The sequence below is a fragment of the Aulonocara stuartgranti genome (genome assembly GCF_965226115.1).
Source record: "Aulonocara stuartgranti genome assembly, chromosome: 5".
In the NCBI taxonomy this organism is placed as follows: domain Eukaryota; kingdom Metazoa; phylum Chordata; class Actinopteri; order Cichliformes; family Cichlidae; genus Aulonocara; species Aulonocara stuartgranti.
In genome coordinates, this window is record NC_138943.1 from 39,305,793 (window position 1) to 39,322,342 (window position 16,550).

At 46.2% G+C, this 16,550-nt stretch overlaps 4 protein-coding genes across 5 annotated transcripts in view; 2 read left to right on the top strand and 2 right to left on the bottom strand.

The window, feature by feature from the left end:
• Nucleotides 1–16,548, bottom strand: part of LOC309707015 (G2/M phase-specific E3 ubiquitin-protein ligase-like) — a 105,737-nt gene extending 89,189 nt beyond the window's left edge. Inside the window, exon 1 of the mRNA XM_082534098.1 lies at nt 16,339–16,548. The gene's annotated coding sequence lies outside the window, so the exon portion shown is untranslated. The remainder of the gene's footprint in view (nt 1–16,338) is intronic.
• fhit (fragile histidine triad diadenosine triphosphatase) overlaps nt 1–16,550 on the top strand; it is a 168,876-nt gene that overhangs the window by 64,210 nt on the left and 88,116 nt on the right. The gene's annotated exons all lie outside the window — the stretch shown is intronic.
• On the bottom strand, nt 105–4,403 carry LOC309707377 (uncharacterized protein; the record flags this gene model as incomplete). The annotated part of the gene is made up of 3 exons (XM_082534687.1): nt 105–377; nt 3,506–3,688; nt 3,774–4,403. 3 exons carry the CDS (start codon nt 4,401–4,403, stop codon nt 105–107), a joined length of 1,086 nt encoding a protein of 361 aa, XP_082390813.1.
• On the top strand, nt 6,274–10,233 carry LOC309707332 (zinc finger MYM-type protein 1-like). 2 transcript variants are annotated; one of them, XM_082534639.1, is made up of 3 exons: nt 6,274–6,331; nt 6,487–6,635; nt 7,416–10,233. In XM_082534639.1, exons 2-3 carry the CDS (start codon nt 6,551–6,553, stop codon nt 9,842–9,844), a joined length of 2,514 nt encoding a protein of 837 aa, XP_082390765.1. In that variant the 5' UTR covers nt 6,274–6,331; nt 6,487–6,550; the 3' UTR covers nt 9,845–10,233. The 2 variants fall into 2 exon arrangements, with proteins under 2 accessions (XP_082390765.1, XP_082390766.1); XM_082534640.1 differs by lacking the exon at nt 6,274–6,331 and having other exon boundaries at nt 6,354–6,635; nt 7,416–7,565; nt 9,350–9,454.

Sequence of the window (16,550 nt, forward strand, 5' to 3'; positions counted from 1 at the left end):
CAGGCAGACAGGTAGGAGAGACAGAGTGAGAGAAAAACAACAAACACTTGTGGCCACACTGGGCTGGCCGGGGAGGCACAGGGACCATGACAGTACCCCCCCCCTCAACGGGAGCCCCCCGGCGACCCACCAGGCTTACCCGGGTGCAGGCGGTGGAAGTCACGGAGCAGGTCCCTACCCACGATAGCCGACCGGGGCACCCAGGAACATTCCTCTGGCCCGTAGCCCTCCCAGTCAACCAGGTACTGAAAACCCCGACCCCGGCGGCGGGAGTCCAAGATGCGCGAGACGGCGTAAACCAGCTGGCCACCCACGAGCCGGGGCGGCGGCGGGGGCCTGGAAGGAGGGCACAACGGGCTGGAGACCACCGGCTTGACCTGAGAGACATGGAACACATCATGAATACGCATGTTGCGTGGCAGCGCCAAGCGGACGGATGCAGGGTTGATCACAGCACAGACATCAAACGGGCCGATGAAGTTGGGGGAGAGCTTCCTGGATTCGGCACGTAAGGGCACGAAGCGAGTGGAGAGCCATACCTTCTGCCGCACCACATACTCAGGGGCGGCCGTCCGGTGGCGATCCGCGAGTGCCTTATTCCGTTCCTTCGTCCGGAGTAAAGCCGCCCGAGTGGCCCGCCAGGCCCTGCGACACCTGCGGAGGTGATGTTGGACAGACGGAACAGTATGCTCACCTTCAACCATGGGAAACAGAGGCGGTTGGTATCCCAGAGACGCCTCAAAGGGTGACACACCGGTAGCAGAGGACGTGTGACTGTTGTGAGCATACTCTATCCACGGCAGGTGTTCACTCCAGATGGCCTGGTTATGGGAGGCGACACAGCGGAGGGCGGCCTCCAACTCCTGGTTGATGCGCTCCGTTTGGCCGTTGCTTTGCGGGTGGAAGCCAGAGGAGAGGCTCACCTTGGCACCTATGGCAGAGCAGAACTCCCTCCACACCCGCGACGTGAACTGAGGGCCCCGGTCCGAGACAACGTCCTCAGGGATGCCATGGAGCCGAAAAACGTGCGTGGTGAGGAGTCGGGCAGTGTCCAAGGCTGTGGGGAGCTTAGAAAGCGCAACGAAATGGGCAGCTTTGGAGAAACGGTCAACGACGGTCAATATTGTAGTGTTACCTGCAGATGGTGGCAGACCAGTGACGAAATCCAGAGAGATGTGGGACCAGGGTCGGCTGGGTGTGGAGAGTGGCTGCAGACATCCAGACGGATGTTGATTGGAGTGCTTATTTCGAGCACAAGTGGTGCAGGCGGTGACGTACTCCCGTGAGTCTTTAATGAGGGCGGGCCACCAGAAATACCTGCGCAGGAATGCAGTGGTGCGGTTAACTTCTGGATGGCAGGAAAAACGGGCCGTGTGAGCCCACTGGAGCACCCGGGACCGGACAGCCGCCGGAACAAAGAGTCGATCAGGGGGGGCCCGTGCCAGGATCAGGGTCGGTTTCTTGTGCCTCCCGGATGAGCTCTTCGATCTCCCACGTAACTGCTCCAATAACGCAGGAAGTGGGCAGAACAGATCCAGGGTCGGACTCCTCCCCGACTGCGGCGTATTGCCGGGAAAGAGCGTCTGGCTTAACATTACGGGAGCCTGGCCTGTACGTGATGGTGAAATGAAACCGGGTGAAAAACAAAGCCCACCTGGCCTGCCGTGAGTTGAGCCGTTTCACCGAGCGGATGTATTCGAGATTTTTATGATCGGTCCAGACAATGAACGGCTGTGCAGCTCCCTCCAACCAGTGCCTCCACTGCTCCAGAGCCAGCTTTACGGCCAGAAGTTCGCGGTCTCCGATGTCATAATTCCTCTCAGCTGGGGAAAGACGACGAGAGAAAAAAGCACAGGGGTGGAGCTTACCCTCGAACCGTTGGGAGAGCACGGCCCCTACTCCAGACTCCGATGCATCCACCTCCACAACGAACTGCAGGGTGAGGTCAGGCTGGCGAAGGATCGGGACGGTGGCGAACCGTTCCTTGAGGCGAGAGAAGGCTTCCTGAGCCAGCAGGTCCCAGTGGAATGGCACCTTGGGTGATGTTAACCTAGAGAGAGGCAGAGCAATTTTACTAAAATCCCTGATGAAACGCCTGTAGAAGTTAGCAAACCCCAGAAAGCGCTGAAGCTGCCGGCGATCGGGTGGTCTGGGCCAGTCCAACACTGCCTGAACTTTTGCCGGGTCAGGTTTCAAGTCCCCTCTGGTGATGATGTAGCCCAGAAACGCCACTGAATCCATGTGGAAGTCACATTTCTCTCCTTTAACAAAGAGCCTGTTCTCCAGCAGGTGCTGCAGGATCTGCCTTACGTGGACCTCATGTTCCGCTTTAGATTTGGAGAAGATGAGAATGTCATCTAAGTAGACAAAAGCACATCGGTTAATAAAGTCTCTGAGAACATCGTTAACAAGAGCCTGGAACACGGCTGGGGCGTTGGTCAGGCCGAAAGGCATCACAAGGTACTCGAAATGGCCTAGGTGAGTATTGAAGGCCGTTTTCCACTCATCCCCTTCACGGATTCTCACCAGATGGTAGGCGTTGCGCAGGTCCAACTTACTGAAGATCGTGGCACCCTGAAGTAACTCAAAAGCAGAAGAAAGAAGGGGCAGAGGATACTTGTTACGAACAGTGATTTTGTTAAGCCCGCGATAGTCGATACAGGGGCGAAGGGTCTTGTCTTTCTTAGCAACAAAGAAAAACCCCGCTCCCACCGGGGAGGACGACGGCCGAATGATGCCCGCAGCGAGAGAGTCAGCAATGTAATTCTCCATAGACTCCCTCTCTGGCTGAGAAATGCTGTACAAACGACCAGAGGGAAGCGGAGCCCCAGGCAGGAGATCAATCGCACAGTCATACGGTCTATGAGGGGGGAGTGAACGCGCCCCATCTTTACTAAACACTTCAGCCAAATCATGATAAACACGTGGGACCGAGGTCAATTCCGGAGGCTCGACCGGCTGGTCAGGCCCTGGAGATGTGGTAGGAGCGGGTGCAGCTTGGAGACAGTTCATGTAGCATTCGATGCTCCACCCGGTTACTCTCTCTTTCTTCCAATCGATGTGCGGATTGTGTTGGAGCAGCCATGGATAACCCAATACAAGGGGGGTGCGCGGTGCTTGAAACACGAAAAGCTCGATGCGCTCTGAGTGGTTACCCGAGAGAGTAAGAGACAGGGGTTCCGTGATTTGGGTTATGTCCGACAAGCGTTGCCCAGACAGGGCTGTGACAGCAAGCGGATCGGGTAGGGCGTGTAGTGTGATGTTTAGCTTTTTTGCCAGAGCTGCGTCAATGAAACTCTGCTCAGCACCTGAATCCACTAGAGCTTGAAGAGAGTGGGTAACATTCTTAATGGTGAGTTTTGCAGGCAACATAAGCCGGGGGAGAGAACTTTTAGTAGTTATATCGCCCACCAGTATTCTCTCAACTACTGGCGAGCGCGCCCTTTTGCCCGTGCGCGGCATGAAGAGGCAAAATGGCCCTGACGGCCGCAATATAGACACTCACCGGCAGCCATACGCCGTTGACGTTCTGCGGGTGAGAGCTGCGAACGTCCAAGTTGCATGGGCTGCTCCTCCTCCTCAACCTCGCCATGCTCGAGTGCCGCTCCAGGCCCCGGTGAGGCGTCCCGCGGTGGCCGAGGCTGAGCGAAGCGACGTTGCGTGCTTCGCCGTGCACGCAGGCGATCGTCTATTCGGATGCATAGGGACATGATCGCACCTAAAGAGGAGGGTAACTCACGCACCATTAGTTCATCTTTAATCTCCTCACTCACATTGTTTAGCAGTGCCGTCTTTAATGCTTCCTGCCCCCACCCCGCTTGCGTCGCTAGTGTCCAAAAGTCAACTGAAAAATCTGCCATGCTCCGCTTACCTTGCTTCAGGTTCATGAGGCGGAGCCCAGCCGCCGCAGCAGTGGAGCCTTTATCAAAAACACTCCGGAACAGAGACAAAAAATCATCATAAGTAATTTCGGGACTAGCGCTCAGCACGGCTTGTGCCCAGGTCAGCGCACGATCTCGTAGCAACTGAACAAAATATGAGATCTTACTCCCGTCATTAGAGAAGGCATGAGGCCGCTGGCGAAACTGGAGAGCGCACTGCATAAGGAAACCCGCACACTTCCCTACATCCCCTGAAAACAGCTCAGGTGTGGGGAGATGAAACTCACACACAGCCGGGACCGGAACCGGTGAGGCAGCACTTACTGCGGAGCTTGATGACGCCTGGGCGGGTTCGCTGGTAGGCGAGGGTTCCGGCAATGGAGTGCGCTGAGCAGCTGCTAGTGTTAAGGCAGCGACATTCTCGCTGAGGTGAACAAGCATTCGCTCGTGGCGTTGTAAGATCGCTTCCAGTGTGACCGGGGCGGAGGGAGACGGGGAGGAAGCTGAATCTGCTGAGTCCATGGTGGCTGGAATATTCTGTCACGGGAGTGGAACGGACTCAGGCGCAGACTGAGGTAGCACAGTTCAACGACACTTTATTAATCACACTGGTGCACTATATACACGTGAAGGGGGGGGGAAACACCAGGGTCCCGGGGATCACTTGGCTGGGGAGACACACTTCTTCGCACTCGCTCTGCTCCTCGTCCAAACAGTCTCCACACAAGCAGCTCAGCTCACTCTCCTACTCACGGGGTCCAGGGGTCACAAAAGGGCTGATCCAGGTAAACCTGTTTACACAGACGAGGGTAAGTCGAAGGCAAACACGGGAACAGTAGAATCGCAAGGAAGCCAGGCAATACTAACGAGAGTTACTCAATATTCCAGCGACGAATAGCTCAGAGCCCCAGCCTTAAGAGCCAGAGAACTGCAATTCGCTCGAGATCAGCTGCAGGTGCGTGGGCCAAGGGCAGGAGCCCAATCAGAGCTCCGCCCAGGCAGACAGGTAGGAGAGAGAGAGCGAGAGAAAAACAACAAACACTTGTGGCCACACTGGGCTGGCCGGGGAGGCACAGGGACCATGACAGGATGAGAGGTGAAACGTCTTCAAGCAACTTAAAGAAGTCCAGACGCTTTTCTTTGCAAGCTCCTTTGACCATTGTATATATAACTTAAAAACAACTTCAGATTGTTTTCTTTGTTTTAATACAATCAACATAAAAATAAAGCTAGAGCCTGTGGACGGTATGTTCAAAATAGTACAGGCACAACATAGCTATTAATCATAAAACATCTCAAGTTATTTGAAAATTCTGAGGACAAAGAACACACAAGCACACAGTGCCTCAGTGATTCACAGAACTGTTTCACAGATCACAGAACTACATCAGAGTGTCACTTCGCAGGCAGCAATGTAGATAAAAATAATGAAATGCTGTTCCCCAAACAAGTACAAGAACCACAGAATAAGTTAAATATATAAATCAAATATAATCAATTAGAAACACTCTCACATCAACATAAAAACATATAAACATAAAGCTGGAGCCTGAGGACAGTATGTCCAAAAGCACAACATAGCTATTAATCATAAAACACCTCAAGTTATTTGAAAATTCTGAGGACAAAGAACACACAAGCACACAGTGCCTCAGTGATTCACAGAAGTATATCATCTACATCTACATCAGGGTGTGTCATGCAGCACTTTCAGTGGGGTTGCATCGTTTATTTGACTCCTGATACCTGGCATCTTTTAGCTTTCACCAGTTCATCAATATCAGGCTTCACATCCTGAGCGGCAGCTAACTTCAGGAGTCACACTCAATCCGAGTCACACTGCAAGTCTATTATTTCAAGTTGGATCCGGACGGGCAGATCAAAGGGATTCACGGTGAACGGCGAGCACAAAACTTTGAAGTCTTTCTCCAGTTCACCAAAAATCTGAAATGGTTGCTCAAACTCTAGTAACAGTCCCGTTATTTTATCTTTGAACTGCTTCATATCTGCCACACTTTGGAAGTGAGCTGCATCACCACCAGCGAGCTGCGTCTCCCACAATAACAGCTTCAACTTGAAAGAACGGATGCTGTCATAATACTGCGTGACAACTTGCAGCTGTTTGTTCAAGTTATTCAGGTGCTCTGTAACATCCACCATAAATGCAAGGTCCTGCATCCATTCTGCGGAATGAAATTCTAAAACTGGTTTGCCCTTTTCTCCCATAAACTGTTCAATTTCTTGAACATAGATGTGGTCTTTCTCTCTGAGAAGACTGTCAAACTGACAGTGATTGAGGGTTCTGGATCGGATGAAATTAACAGTTTGGATGACCACCTTCATGACGTTATCCATTTTCAGTGACTTGCAACACAAAGCCTCCTGGTGCAAACAGTGCCGTAGCTCCGCAAACGCACATAACGCACACTGCGTAGGGCACCAAATGGCCGGTAGGGCACCAAAAAAATCAGGGTCGTAAAAAAAAAAAGTAAACCATATTAATACTATAAATATCATATGCATTAATATGGTTAAACAATACAAAAGCAACACAAAACAATTTTCCCGAGAAAAGGGGTGAATCTGCTTTGAGCCCTGTCTCCAGTCTCCTCCTGGTGCCCCCCCACTCCCAGTGGTCTGTTCTATAATTGGTAAACACCTGTTTGAACATGGCCTCGAAACGGCAACAGGAGTCAGGAGCGGAGAAAAGAAAGAAGAAGAGGAAGCGTGATGAAACTCAGGCGTCGCTTGCCGGTAAGGCAATGTTTAAATAATAATAATAAAAAAAGTTCATTATTGTAGCCCTTGCTTGCACGCTCATGTCCGTCAACTCTGTGATAGCTCCTGTTAGCAGTGTTCATACTGTGTTAACAAATGTTGCAAATGATTGATGTTGGGTAGTTTGTTTACGTTGTGGATATGAATATAGAATGGACTACTAAAAGCAACTCATCATGGTCACTCAATTGACGGTTTTCAGATAACGTTAGCAATCGTGACTCACGATTGCTAACGTTATCGTGATTCGTGAGACTAGCATTTCCCTCCTCAGGTTGCTAGCTGGCTAACGTCATGCATGCTACTGATTAACCTTAACTTTGGGATAGGTCAGTGATGCAGTCAAGTATTATTATCAGATTAGACAAGATTACTTTGTATGTTGCTGCATTTCAGGATATCTATAAAGACGCATATCTTATTTATGCCATTGACGTCTGAACACATAAATAGTTCTCGTCTTTCTTTAGGTTCATAGATCAAGGGCGACATCTGTTGGTGAAACTGTAATATGAAACCTATATCTTCCAGTAATATAGATTTCCTACTTGCGCATTTATATCAAATTATGTACAGCATGTTTATATTGCCATTTGCCATTATGAAAATCTATACATGTAAAATATAGTTAGTAATTTTTAAATGTACCAGTGACTTACTTAATTTATTAGTCTTATAATGCAATCTTTCGTAGGCCTACTGTAGATTCAAAATTGTATTTCTGTAAAATCCCTGAATATTTTCTCTTGTATGCAGGGTCAATGCTTAAATATGTTCAAGGAGGATCTCAAGGACAGGATGAACCATCCAGTAGTAGTGCCATCCCTGGACATCAACCACCAGCCATTGTAGACCCTGCAACAATCCCTAGCCAAGAAGAACAAGAACCATCAACCACCAGTTCAGGTACAGTTCCATACACAAGTACCACTGAGAGTCCTGTCACTGAGAGACTATCAGAAAGTGACACTGTGGAGACATGTGTGCCCCCTTCAACCGATCCTGCTCTTTGGCCAGCTCACATTGTAGATGCTGATCGTGTTGAAATTGTGCGGAGAGGTCCTTTTAATGTCAGCTCTGATTTTAATTTTCCAAAGGGGCCTGATGGAAGAGCATTTCACACTAGCCTTAAGTTCAAAATTCTTCCCAATGGAGAAAAGGTTCACCGGAGCTGGTTAGTGTACTCACCGCAGAACAATGCTGTGTTCTGCTTTGCATGTAAGCTTTTCAGTGTGAAGGATATAAAGCTGAGTACAGAGGGCTTCAGTGACTGGTCGAACATCAACATCCGTTTGAGGGGTCATGAGTGTAGCCAAGACCACATACAGTGCATGCTTAAGTGGAGAGAACTGGACACACGGCTAAAGAAAAGCATGGCAATAGATCAACAGGAGTTGACCTTACTAGAGGCAGAAAGGAAAAAGTGGCGAGAGATTCTCAAACGATTACTCTCAATAACTCTCTCACTGGCTTCCAGAAATTTGTCTTTTAGGGGCTCTTCTGACTGTCTTTATGAGCCGGACAATGGCAACTTCTTGAAGGAAGTAGAGCTTATGGCAACATATGACCTTGTAATGGCAAATCACTTGGCCAACATAAAAGATGAAGGTTCCCACACACATTACCTCAGCCCTGAGACACAGAACGAACTAATTCAGATTATCTCTTCAGAAACATTCCGCGCCATTGTGAAGCAAATCCAGTTGGCAAAATACTTCTCCATCATTCTTGACTGTACTCCAGATGTGAGTCACACTGAACAAATGTCAGTCATAGTACGCATTGTTTGTTTCCAAGCACAACCAGATATTAAAGAATACTTTCTTGGCTATATAAATGTGGAGCAAACAACTGGCCTTAACCTGTCCAATGTTGTCCTTGACAAGTTGAAGGAGCTTGGCATTCCATTTGAAAACTGTCGAGGACAGGCCTATGACAATGGGGCCAACATGAAGGGGAAGAAGCAAGGTGTTCAGGCCAGACTGCTACAATTAAACCCGAGAGCATTGTTTGTGCCTTGTGGAGCTCACACGATGAATCTGGTCATAGCTGATGCTGCCAAGTCCTCTCCAGATGCAACTGGCTACTTTGGGTATTTGCAGAAGTTGTTCAATTTCTTTTCCAGTGCCACCCAGCGATGGGCCATTTTAACAAAACATGTGAAATTGACACTTAAATCTTGGAGTGACGTTAGATGGGAAAGCAGGCTTCAAAGTGTAACTGCTGTCCGGAGTCAGACAAAAGAAGTGAGGGATGCTCTCCTGGAGGCCAGAGAAGCTGTAAGTGATGCAGTCGCAAAGGTGGAGGCTCAAGTGCTTGCTGAGGAAGTAGCCTCGTTTCGATTTTTGATTTGCTCCATCGTGTGGTGTGAACTTCTTACAATCACAAACCAGGTGAACAAGTTACTACAGTCCAGCTCCATGCAGCTCGATGTTGCTGTCAGGCTCATTGACACTGCCAAAAGTAACCTCTCTAAATACAGACAGTCTGGGTTTGATGAGGCTGTGTCAGCTGCCAAAGAACTCTGTGAGGCCCTGAACATAGAACCACAGTTGAAGGAGAAAAGGCTCAGGAGCACAAAAAGGCAGTTTGCATATGAAGCTGTTGATGAGCCCCTCCATGATGCCCTTAAAAAGCTTGAGGTCACATTTTTCAATTGTGTTGTGGACTCTGCTTTAATCTCCCTACAGGAGAGGTTTGAGACCATGAATCAAGTGAAGGAGAAATATGGAGTGCTGCTTGATTTCAGCAAAGTGAATGGGATGTCCAAGGAGGATTTAAAAAAACACTGCACTGAAGTACAGAAGACACTGACAGATAAGGGAGTAGCTGACATTGATGGACCTGAGATGATGCAGGAAATCATCAACCTTCCTCAGCTGCCACCACAGACGTCTGCTTTGGAAATGCTGTCATTTTTACATGACAATCAGCTTCAAGAGGTATATCCCAATCTGTGGATTGCTCTGCGTATTGCACTGACCCTGCCTGTCACAGTTGCCTCTGCTGAGCGAAGCTTTTCAAAGCTCAAACTCATTAAAACGTACCTGCGTTCATCAATGGGGCAGGAACGTTTAAGTGGTCTGGCTGTTATCAGCATCAATGGTGACGTGGCTCAGAAGCTATCATATGATGACCTTATAGCTGATTTTGCAACCAGAAAATGCAGGCGTGTGCCTCTCTAGGCCCTAGAGAGGCACACCACGCCTGCATTTTCTGGTTGTCAGAGTATGCCCTAGAGTCTAGGGCATACTCTGACAACGAATTGTAAAAATGTTTAACATAGTTACTTAAGGAATGTGGCTTTTGTGTTCAAATTCTTATTTTTCTTATTTAAGTTTCTTATTTAAATTCTATTGTGAAACTATTTGTAAATATATTAATAATAATACTATTATATTATATATATTATTTTTTTATAAAAAAAATTACACATTATTGCCAGGCTCTTTGTTCTTGTTCCAATGTTCAATTTTTGTTTCAGTATTTATTTGTAACAGTATTTTTAACCTCCTTTAACCTTATTTATTTGTTTAACTGTCATGTTTGTTGTTATTTAATTAAACAAATTCCACTGAGAAATTCAAAAGTATTAATGTTTTGTTTTTTGTTTTTTCAGTGGCGGGGGGGGCACCATAAAGCATTTGTGCTTAGGGCACCCAAATGGCTAGCAACGGCCCTGGGTGCAAAATACAGTGAAAAGTCCAAAAATCATGTCCTGCATTTGCAGATTGCACTTTATCTCTGAACTTTTTTACAACGCCTGCTTTCTTCCCGATCATTGAGGGCGCACCATCTGTAGCCAGGCTGACAGCGCGGGACCAGTCCACTCCGACCCTGTCCAGCGCGCCGACGAGTGGGGTGAAAATATCAGATGCGGTCGTTGTATCTGTTATCGGTACCAACTCCACGAACTCCTCGGTGACGGTCAATGTGTCATCAACTCCGCGGATGAAAATTGCCAGTTGTGCAACATCTGTAATGTCCGTGCCTTCATCAATTGCAACTGAAAACACAATAAATGACTTTATTTTTGGCTTCAACTGTCTGTCCAAATCCACTGAAAGATCAGAAATCCTGTCGGCAACTGTGTTTCCTGTCAGGCTGATATTTGCAAAGGCCTGGCGCTTTTCAGGGCACACAATCTCCGATGCCTTCATCATACATGTTTTTACAAATTCACCCTCACTAAATGGTTTGGAAGCTAGTGCAATTTCGTTAGCAACGAGGTAGCTAGCTTTCACTGCAGTGTCACTGATGTCTGCTGCTGTTTCTTCAGACCCGCCAACAGTTCATTCACCTTCACTCTTCTCTGCTGTCCTTGAAAGTTGTCATATTTGTCGGCATGAAGACTCACATAGTGGCGACGGAGGTTATATTCTTTCAGCACTGCAACATGCTGGGAACACACCAAACTTACAGCTTTCACTTCCGTGAATAAATAGGAGGATGACCATTTTTCTTGGAACACTCTGCACTCTGCATCCACTTTTCTCTTTTTTGACAGAGACATATTGGGGCAATGAGGGTGCCAAAGCACATCAGGTTTAAATTTCACAGGCAAAACAAAGTAGCTCACAATTGCTATTGCGCCATCCAATGGACACAATTTGAACAGCAGTTTCTTTATTGAAAAATTGCTGCTCATTTTTATACTTTACAAAATCATCTCACGGGCCAGATTAAACCTGCTTGCGGGCCTGATCTGGCCCGCTGACCGTACGTTTGACACCCCTGCTCTAATGTCTGTGTCTCAGTCTCACGGCCCATGTTACCTCTACTTGCGGCCGCATAATGACCAGACAAAATATTTTTAAAAAATTATTATTCAAAAAATGGTCAAAGGAGCTTGCAAAGACAAGCATCTGGACTTCTTTAAGTTACTTGAAAACGTTTCACCTCTCATCCGAGAAGCTTCTTCAGTTCTAAGGTCAAATGGTGGAGAGTCCCAGATATAAACCTAGTGGGAGTTTCCCCTCACAGAGGGACAAAAGGACCCCTGATGATCCTCTAATCGCCTGAGCCAAGGTGTGAAACTGGGTGTGGGTCCCAATCAGCCAGAGTTTCGGGTGAGTTCATTGTGAAACCTGGCCCCACCTTATCATGCGAATTCCTGAGGTCAGATGGCCCAGGATGTGAGTGGGCGTTAAGGCGTCTGGGAAGGGATCTCAGAACTGGATTATAGATGGCAGAGAGTTGGTGTCGTAAACCCCCGCCTCTGTTCAAAGATGGTCGCTCACAGTGGACATAGATGCTTCTTTCACTCCTCTTTCAAACCATCTGTCCTCTCTGTCCAAAATGTGAACATTGGCATCCTCGAAAGAGTGACCTTTATACTTAAGATGCAGATGGACTGCTGAGTCTTGTCTTCCCTGGTGAACTTGATGTTTTTATCCACAGCGTTAATGTGCGCAGTGAAGGATTCCACTTCTTGTGTCTTGATTTTGACCCAGGTGTCGTCCACATATCTGTACCAGTGGCTGGGTACTCTTACTTTAAAAGAGCCAAGAGCCTTCCTTTCCACTTCCTCCATGTAAAGGTTGCTACAATAGGTGACACGGGGGAGCCCATGGCATAGCCATGTTTTTGTCTGTAAAAGCCTTCGTTGTATTTGAAATATGTAGTGGTGAAGCAGAGGTCTAACAGTGTGCAGATCTGATCGGGTGTGAAGTTGGTCCTGTCCTCCAAGGAGCTGTCTTCTTGTAGTCGTTTTCTGACAGTCTCCACGGCCTCCGTGGTGGGTATGCAAGTGAAGAGAGAGACTACATCAAAGGACACCATGGTTTCATCTGGATCCAGGGTAAGTTTCTGGACCTTGTCGGTGAAGTCGGTGGAGTTCTTGATGTGGTGTGGGGTGTTCCCCATGAGAGGAGCAAGGATGGTAGCAAGGTGTTTAGCAATGTTATAAGTGGCTGAGTTTATGCTACTGACTATGGGTCTGAGTGGGACAGCTTCCTTGTGGATTTTAGGAAGTCCATAGATGCAGGGTATGGCATCCCCTGGGTAAAGGCGGTGATATGTGAGGCGGGCAATGATTTTGTCCTTTTCAAAGTCTTGAAGGCAAGCTATAACTTTCTTTTTGTAGCTGCTTGTGGGGTCTCGCTTTAAGGCTTCGTAGGTATTGTTGTCACTGAGGAGAGTAGTGATCTTTGTGTGGTAATCTGTAGTGTTTAGGACCACGGTGCATCTTCCCTTATCAGCTGGTAAAACAGTGATGTTGTGGTCTTTGCTCAGGGAAGCGACGGCCTTCTTTTCCTGTATTGTGAGGTTGGATGGAGGGACTTTGGCACTGGAGAGTGTGGCTGAGACTTTCATCCTGATTTGCTCTGCTTCTGTCTGTGATAATTTATTAATCCGTATGGCAGATTCTGTGGCTGTGATGAGGTCCACTATGGGCAACTGTTGCGGGGAAATGGTAAAATTGAGTCCTTTGGCTAATACTCTCTTTTCAGGTTCAGTGAGAATCCTGTCTGAAAAGTTCTTAACCCATTTCTCCTGACTGTCTTCAGGTGTGTTTTCTTCTCCGGGTTGTGTAGATTCAGAATGAGGAGTGTGTGTTTTTGAAAGCAAGGTGTGAAATTTCCTGCGTTGTCTTTCTTTTCCTTTAGAGTGTTGGGCCCGCTATTCAAAAAATGATTTAATATGAAGGCAATAGGCAGAGTGTTACAGGCATCACCCTAAAGAATGTAGCCTGGTGGGCAGTGTAGTCTGTGCTGCAGGGCGAATGGACTGCCATACCTGTTATGTGTCTGTGAGCGAGGGAGGGAGAAACTCGACTGTACGCTGTGTTCATGTTTTTCTCTGAAACAATAAGCTCCATTGGAGCAGCCTTTCAACGCCTCTCTCTGTCTCTCGCTAGCAAAGTGACCCAGACAACAAAGTAAAGCTAGTTTTCGACGTATTAGCCAGAGGTCCCTTTACTACGGTTCGGAGCCGCGGACCTGTTTTATATACGCGCTGAATAGTTTTCTACACGAGATCGCTGCAAAAAGTGCAGCCTTACCTAATGTCCACCTACTGTTACTCATTATATTAAGATTTAAACATCTGGTTGGTGTTGGTGTGGAGAGTAACCTTCAGTAATAGTAATAAATCACAGCAATAGGACATTCATGTAGTTGTAAACAGCATGATAATATATTAAGTAATTCAAAGATTCAGAATACGTTACTCTCATTGAGTAACATAACAGAATATGTTACAAAATACATTTTGGAGCATGTAATCTGTAATCTGTAGTGGAATACATTTTAAAAGTAACCTTCCCAACACTGGTTATATACATGGATGGTAAAGACAGCATAACCCTTTCTTGGCTAAATAAGAGAGCATTGCAATGATTTCCATCTAACTGTCTTGGTTTGACTATCATTATGAGTTGAGAGAATTTCACAAGGACTAGATATTCGTTATCGCAGGTCCTTCCTCCCAGCAGCCGTTAGACTTTGTAACCATCACTGCTCACAACAAACACAATAAATCGTTTACATCCCTGCTGGCATTTGCACAGTTTTTCCATTTTCTTTAAAAGTATGTTGTTGTTGTTTTAAGCACAAATATACAGCACATTTATTACATTGAAAAAATTATCTGATTATGCTATTTTTAATAACTGTACAGTCTCTTACTTCTTGTTTTTAATTAAATATTCTTCACTTTTTTTGCATGCTCCATCTGCCTGTCACTTTACTGCCGGAACACCTGAATTTCCCCAGTGAGGGACAATAAAGGATATTTCTATTCTATTCTAGTCTTTGTATTACCACTTACTCCATTAGCGATCTACTTATCCTTTTGTCAACATGTAATTTTGGTCTGAAGATGTGATAAGTGTGCCTGACAGATATATTGTTCACTTATCTCCAATCAGAAAATTTAATCTAAATAAGATTCTCTTTTCACGACCTTTTTTCCTATTTGTGCCGAGTATGATGTAGGGGACTGCACAGTGAAAGTCTTGTCATAGATGTTCTTTAATTAAATGAAAGTCTCTTTTCTTACCCAGATTATGCATTAGCAGGTTGCTTCATCACTGACAGCAGGGCTCCCCTCCTGCTTTGCTAAGATTTTTATGAAAGAGTGTAGGTGGGTGTAGTAGAAAGGACCGGCAGCACACAGTGTCACCAGTACATGCATGTCTTTATTTACAATGCATTGATTTATTATATGTATGTGTATATATATATGTGTGTGTATATATATATATATATATATGTGTGTGTGTGTGTATATATATGTGTGTGTATATATATATATATATGTGTGTGCGTGTGTATATATATGTGCGTGTGTATATATATGTGTGTGTGTATATATATGTGTGTGTATATATATATATATATATATATATATATATATTAGGGGTGCAACGATACACAAAATTCACGGTTCGGTTCGATACTTTGGTGTCACGGTTCGATATTTTTTCGATACAAAAAAAATGTTCATGCCTTTTTAATTTGTCATTTATTAAAATTATAAATATATATTTTAACTCAAAAGTACAGTTTTTAAATTTAACCCTAACCCTTGTGCGTGTTTTTTATTTTGACAGCGAATGTGCACCTGCGGACCACTTATGTGCAGCCCTGGTTATTTAGCTCGTCATATTGCAGCCACAGAAATTCTTTTGTCCATGAAACCATAAAGCTGCACTTTCTTTTTGCCTTATAGTCTGATTTGTCATAACTTCTCCGTTTTGTGGTAAGCTTTTCTTTGGCTGTCACTTCTTCACCCTGACCTGTCTTATTTGGCTCAGCAGAACTAAAATATATATCCTGCTGCTTTTACACACGGACTCACATAAGCTCAGCGATTCTCTGCGCGATCAACCTCTCACATGTTTAAGCTGCGGGAGATTTCACTTGTCATGTTTGCTTAGTAAGCTAACGATTAATAAGACGATGTCAGAGGAATTGGTGCACAAATTATCATCACTCACAGATCAGTGCTGTCGCTCTCTATACACAGTTCGCGCGATTGCAAAGTGAAAGCAAAAAAACAAGCGCAAATTCAAACGCGATTTCAATATGTCACATATTGACAGTGGCTCACCGATGCCAATGACATAATTACCCAGCTACATTTCTGAAAGAATGCAAAAGCATTGACATATATTTTTCCTTCCTACAATAGCCCGACGGGCAGGGCAGAGATAGATTTTGGTAGCCCGACTGAAAAAATCGCTAGCCCCAGGACGTCGGGCTAGCGATTTTGCGAGCCCTGTATCTGATTGAGGAATCACTCATCTTTGGAAAAGAGAGTTTATTACAGAGAAATGGCTCTTTCCAAAATAAAAGCTATACTATCCGCTTCTTCTGGGCTATATTCTCAGCAGCATAAGGAGAATCACGTGCTAACAGCTGTCTAAATGACTCGGCTAAAGTTAGTAGCATGCTTGTTGTTTTTGTCTTTGCACTAGGATGATGTCGGCGTAAATGTGCAGTCATATTCGTTGTGTTCCCACTAGTGCTTTCAGGTTAATCTCGTTGAAATGACCTTAACGCCACAACACGGCAAATCTCCGTTAACGAGCTACCGCCGATCGCCCCGTGCATGGGGCTAGACGGCCAACACGTTAACGAGCTAACTGCGCTAACACACTAGTTCACACCAATGTAATTGAGCATTGCATGGCACATCCAACATACTGTTTTACTTTAGTCCATGACTCGCTTACCTTCAGGGTCATACGTCACATGAAAACCAAAATAATTCCAAACGCCAGATCTGAATGAGGGTGGGGGAGGTCCATCTTGCAAGGAGAGCTTAACTTCTGTCTTGCTAGCTTGCCCTGCGCTCTTCCTTCTGACTATGCTGTCTGTGTTGAGCGCTCAGTGGATCTGCGCTCGACAGTGCAGCCTAGGCGGAGTAGTCGAACGCAGATTCACT

Excerpts from the sequence above, each read along its gene's own strand:
- LOC309707332 (XM_082534639.1), top strand. The coding sequence starts at position 6,551 with ATGGCCTCGAAACGGCAACAGGAGTCAGGAGCGGAGAAAAGAAAGAAG. Across the intron at positions 6,636-7,415 it reads AACTCAGGCGTCGCTTGCCG|GGTCAATGCTTAAATATGTT; the intron begins GTAAGGCAATGT and ends TCTTGTATGCAG.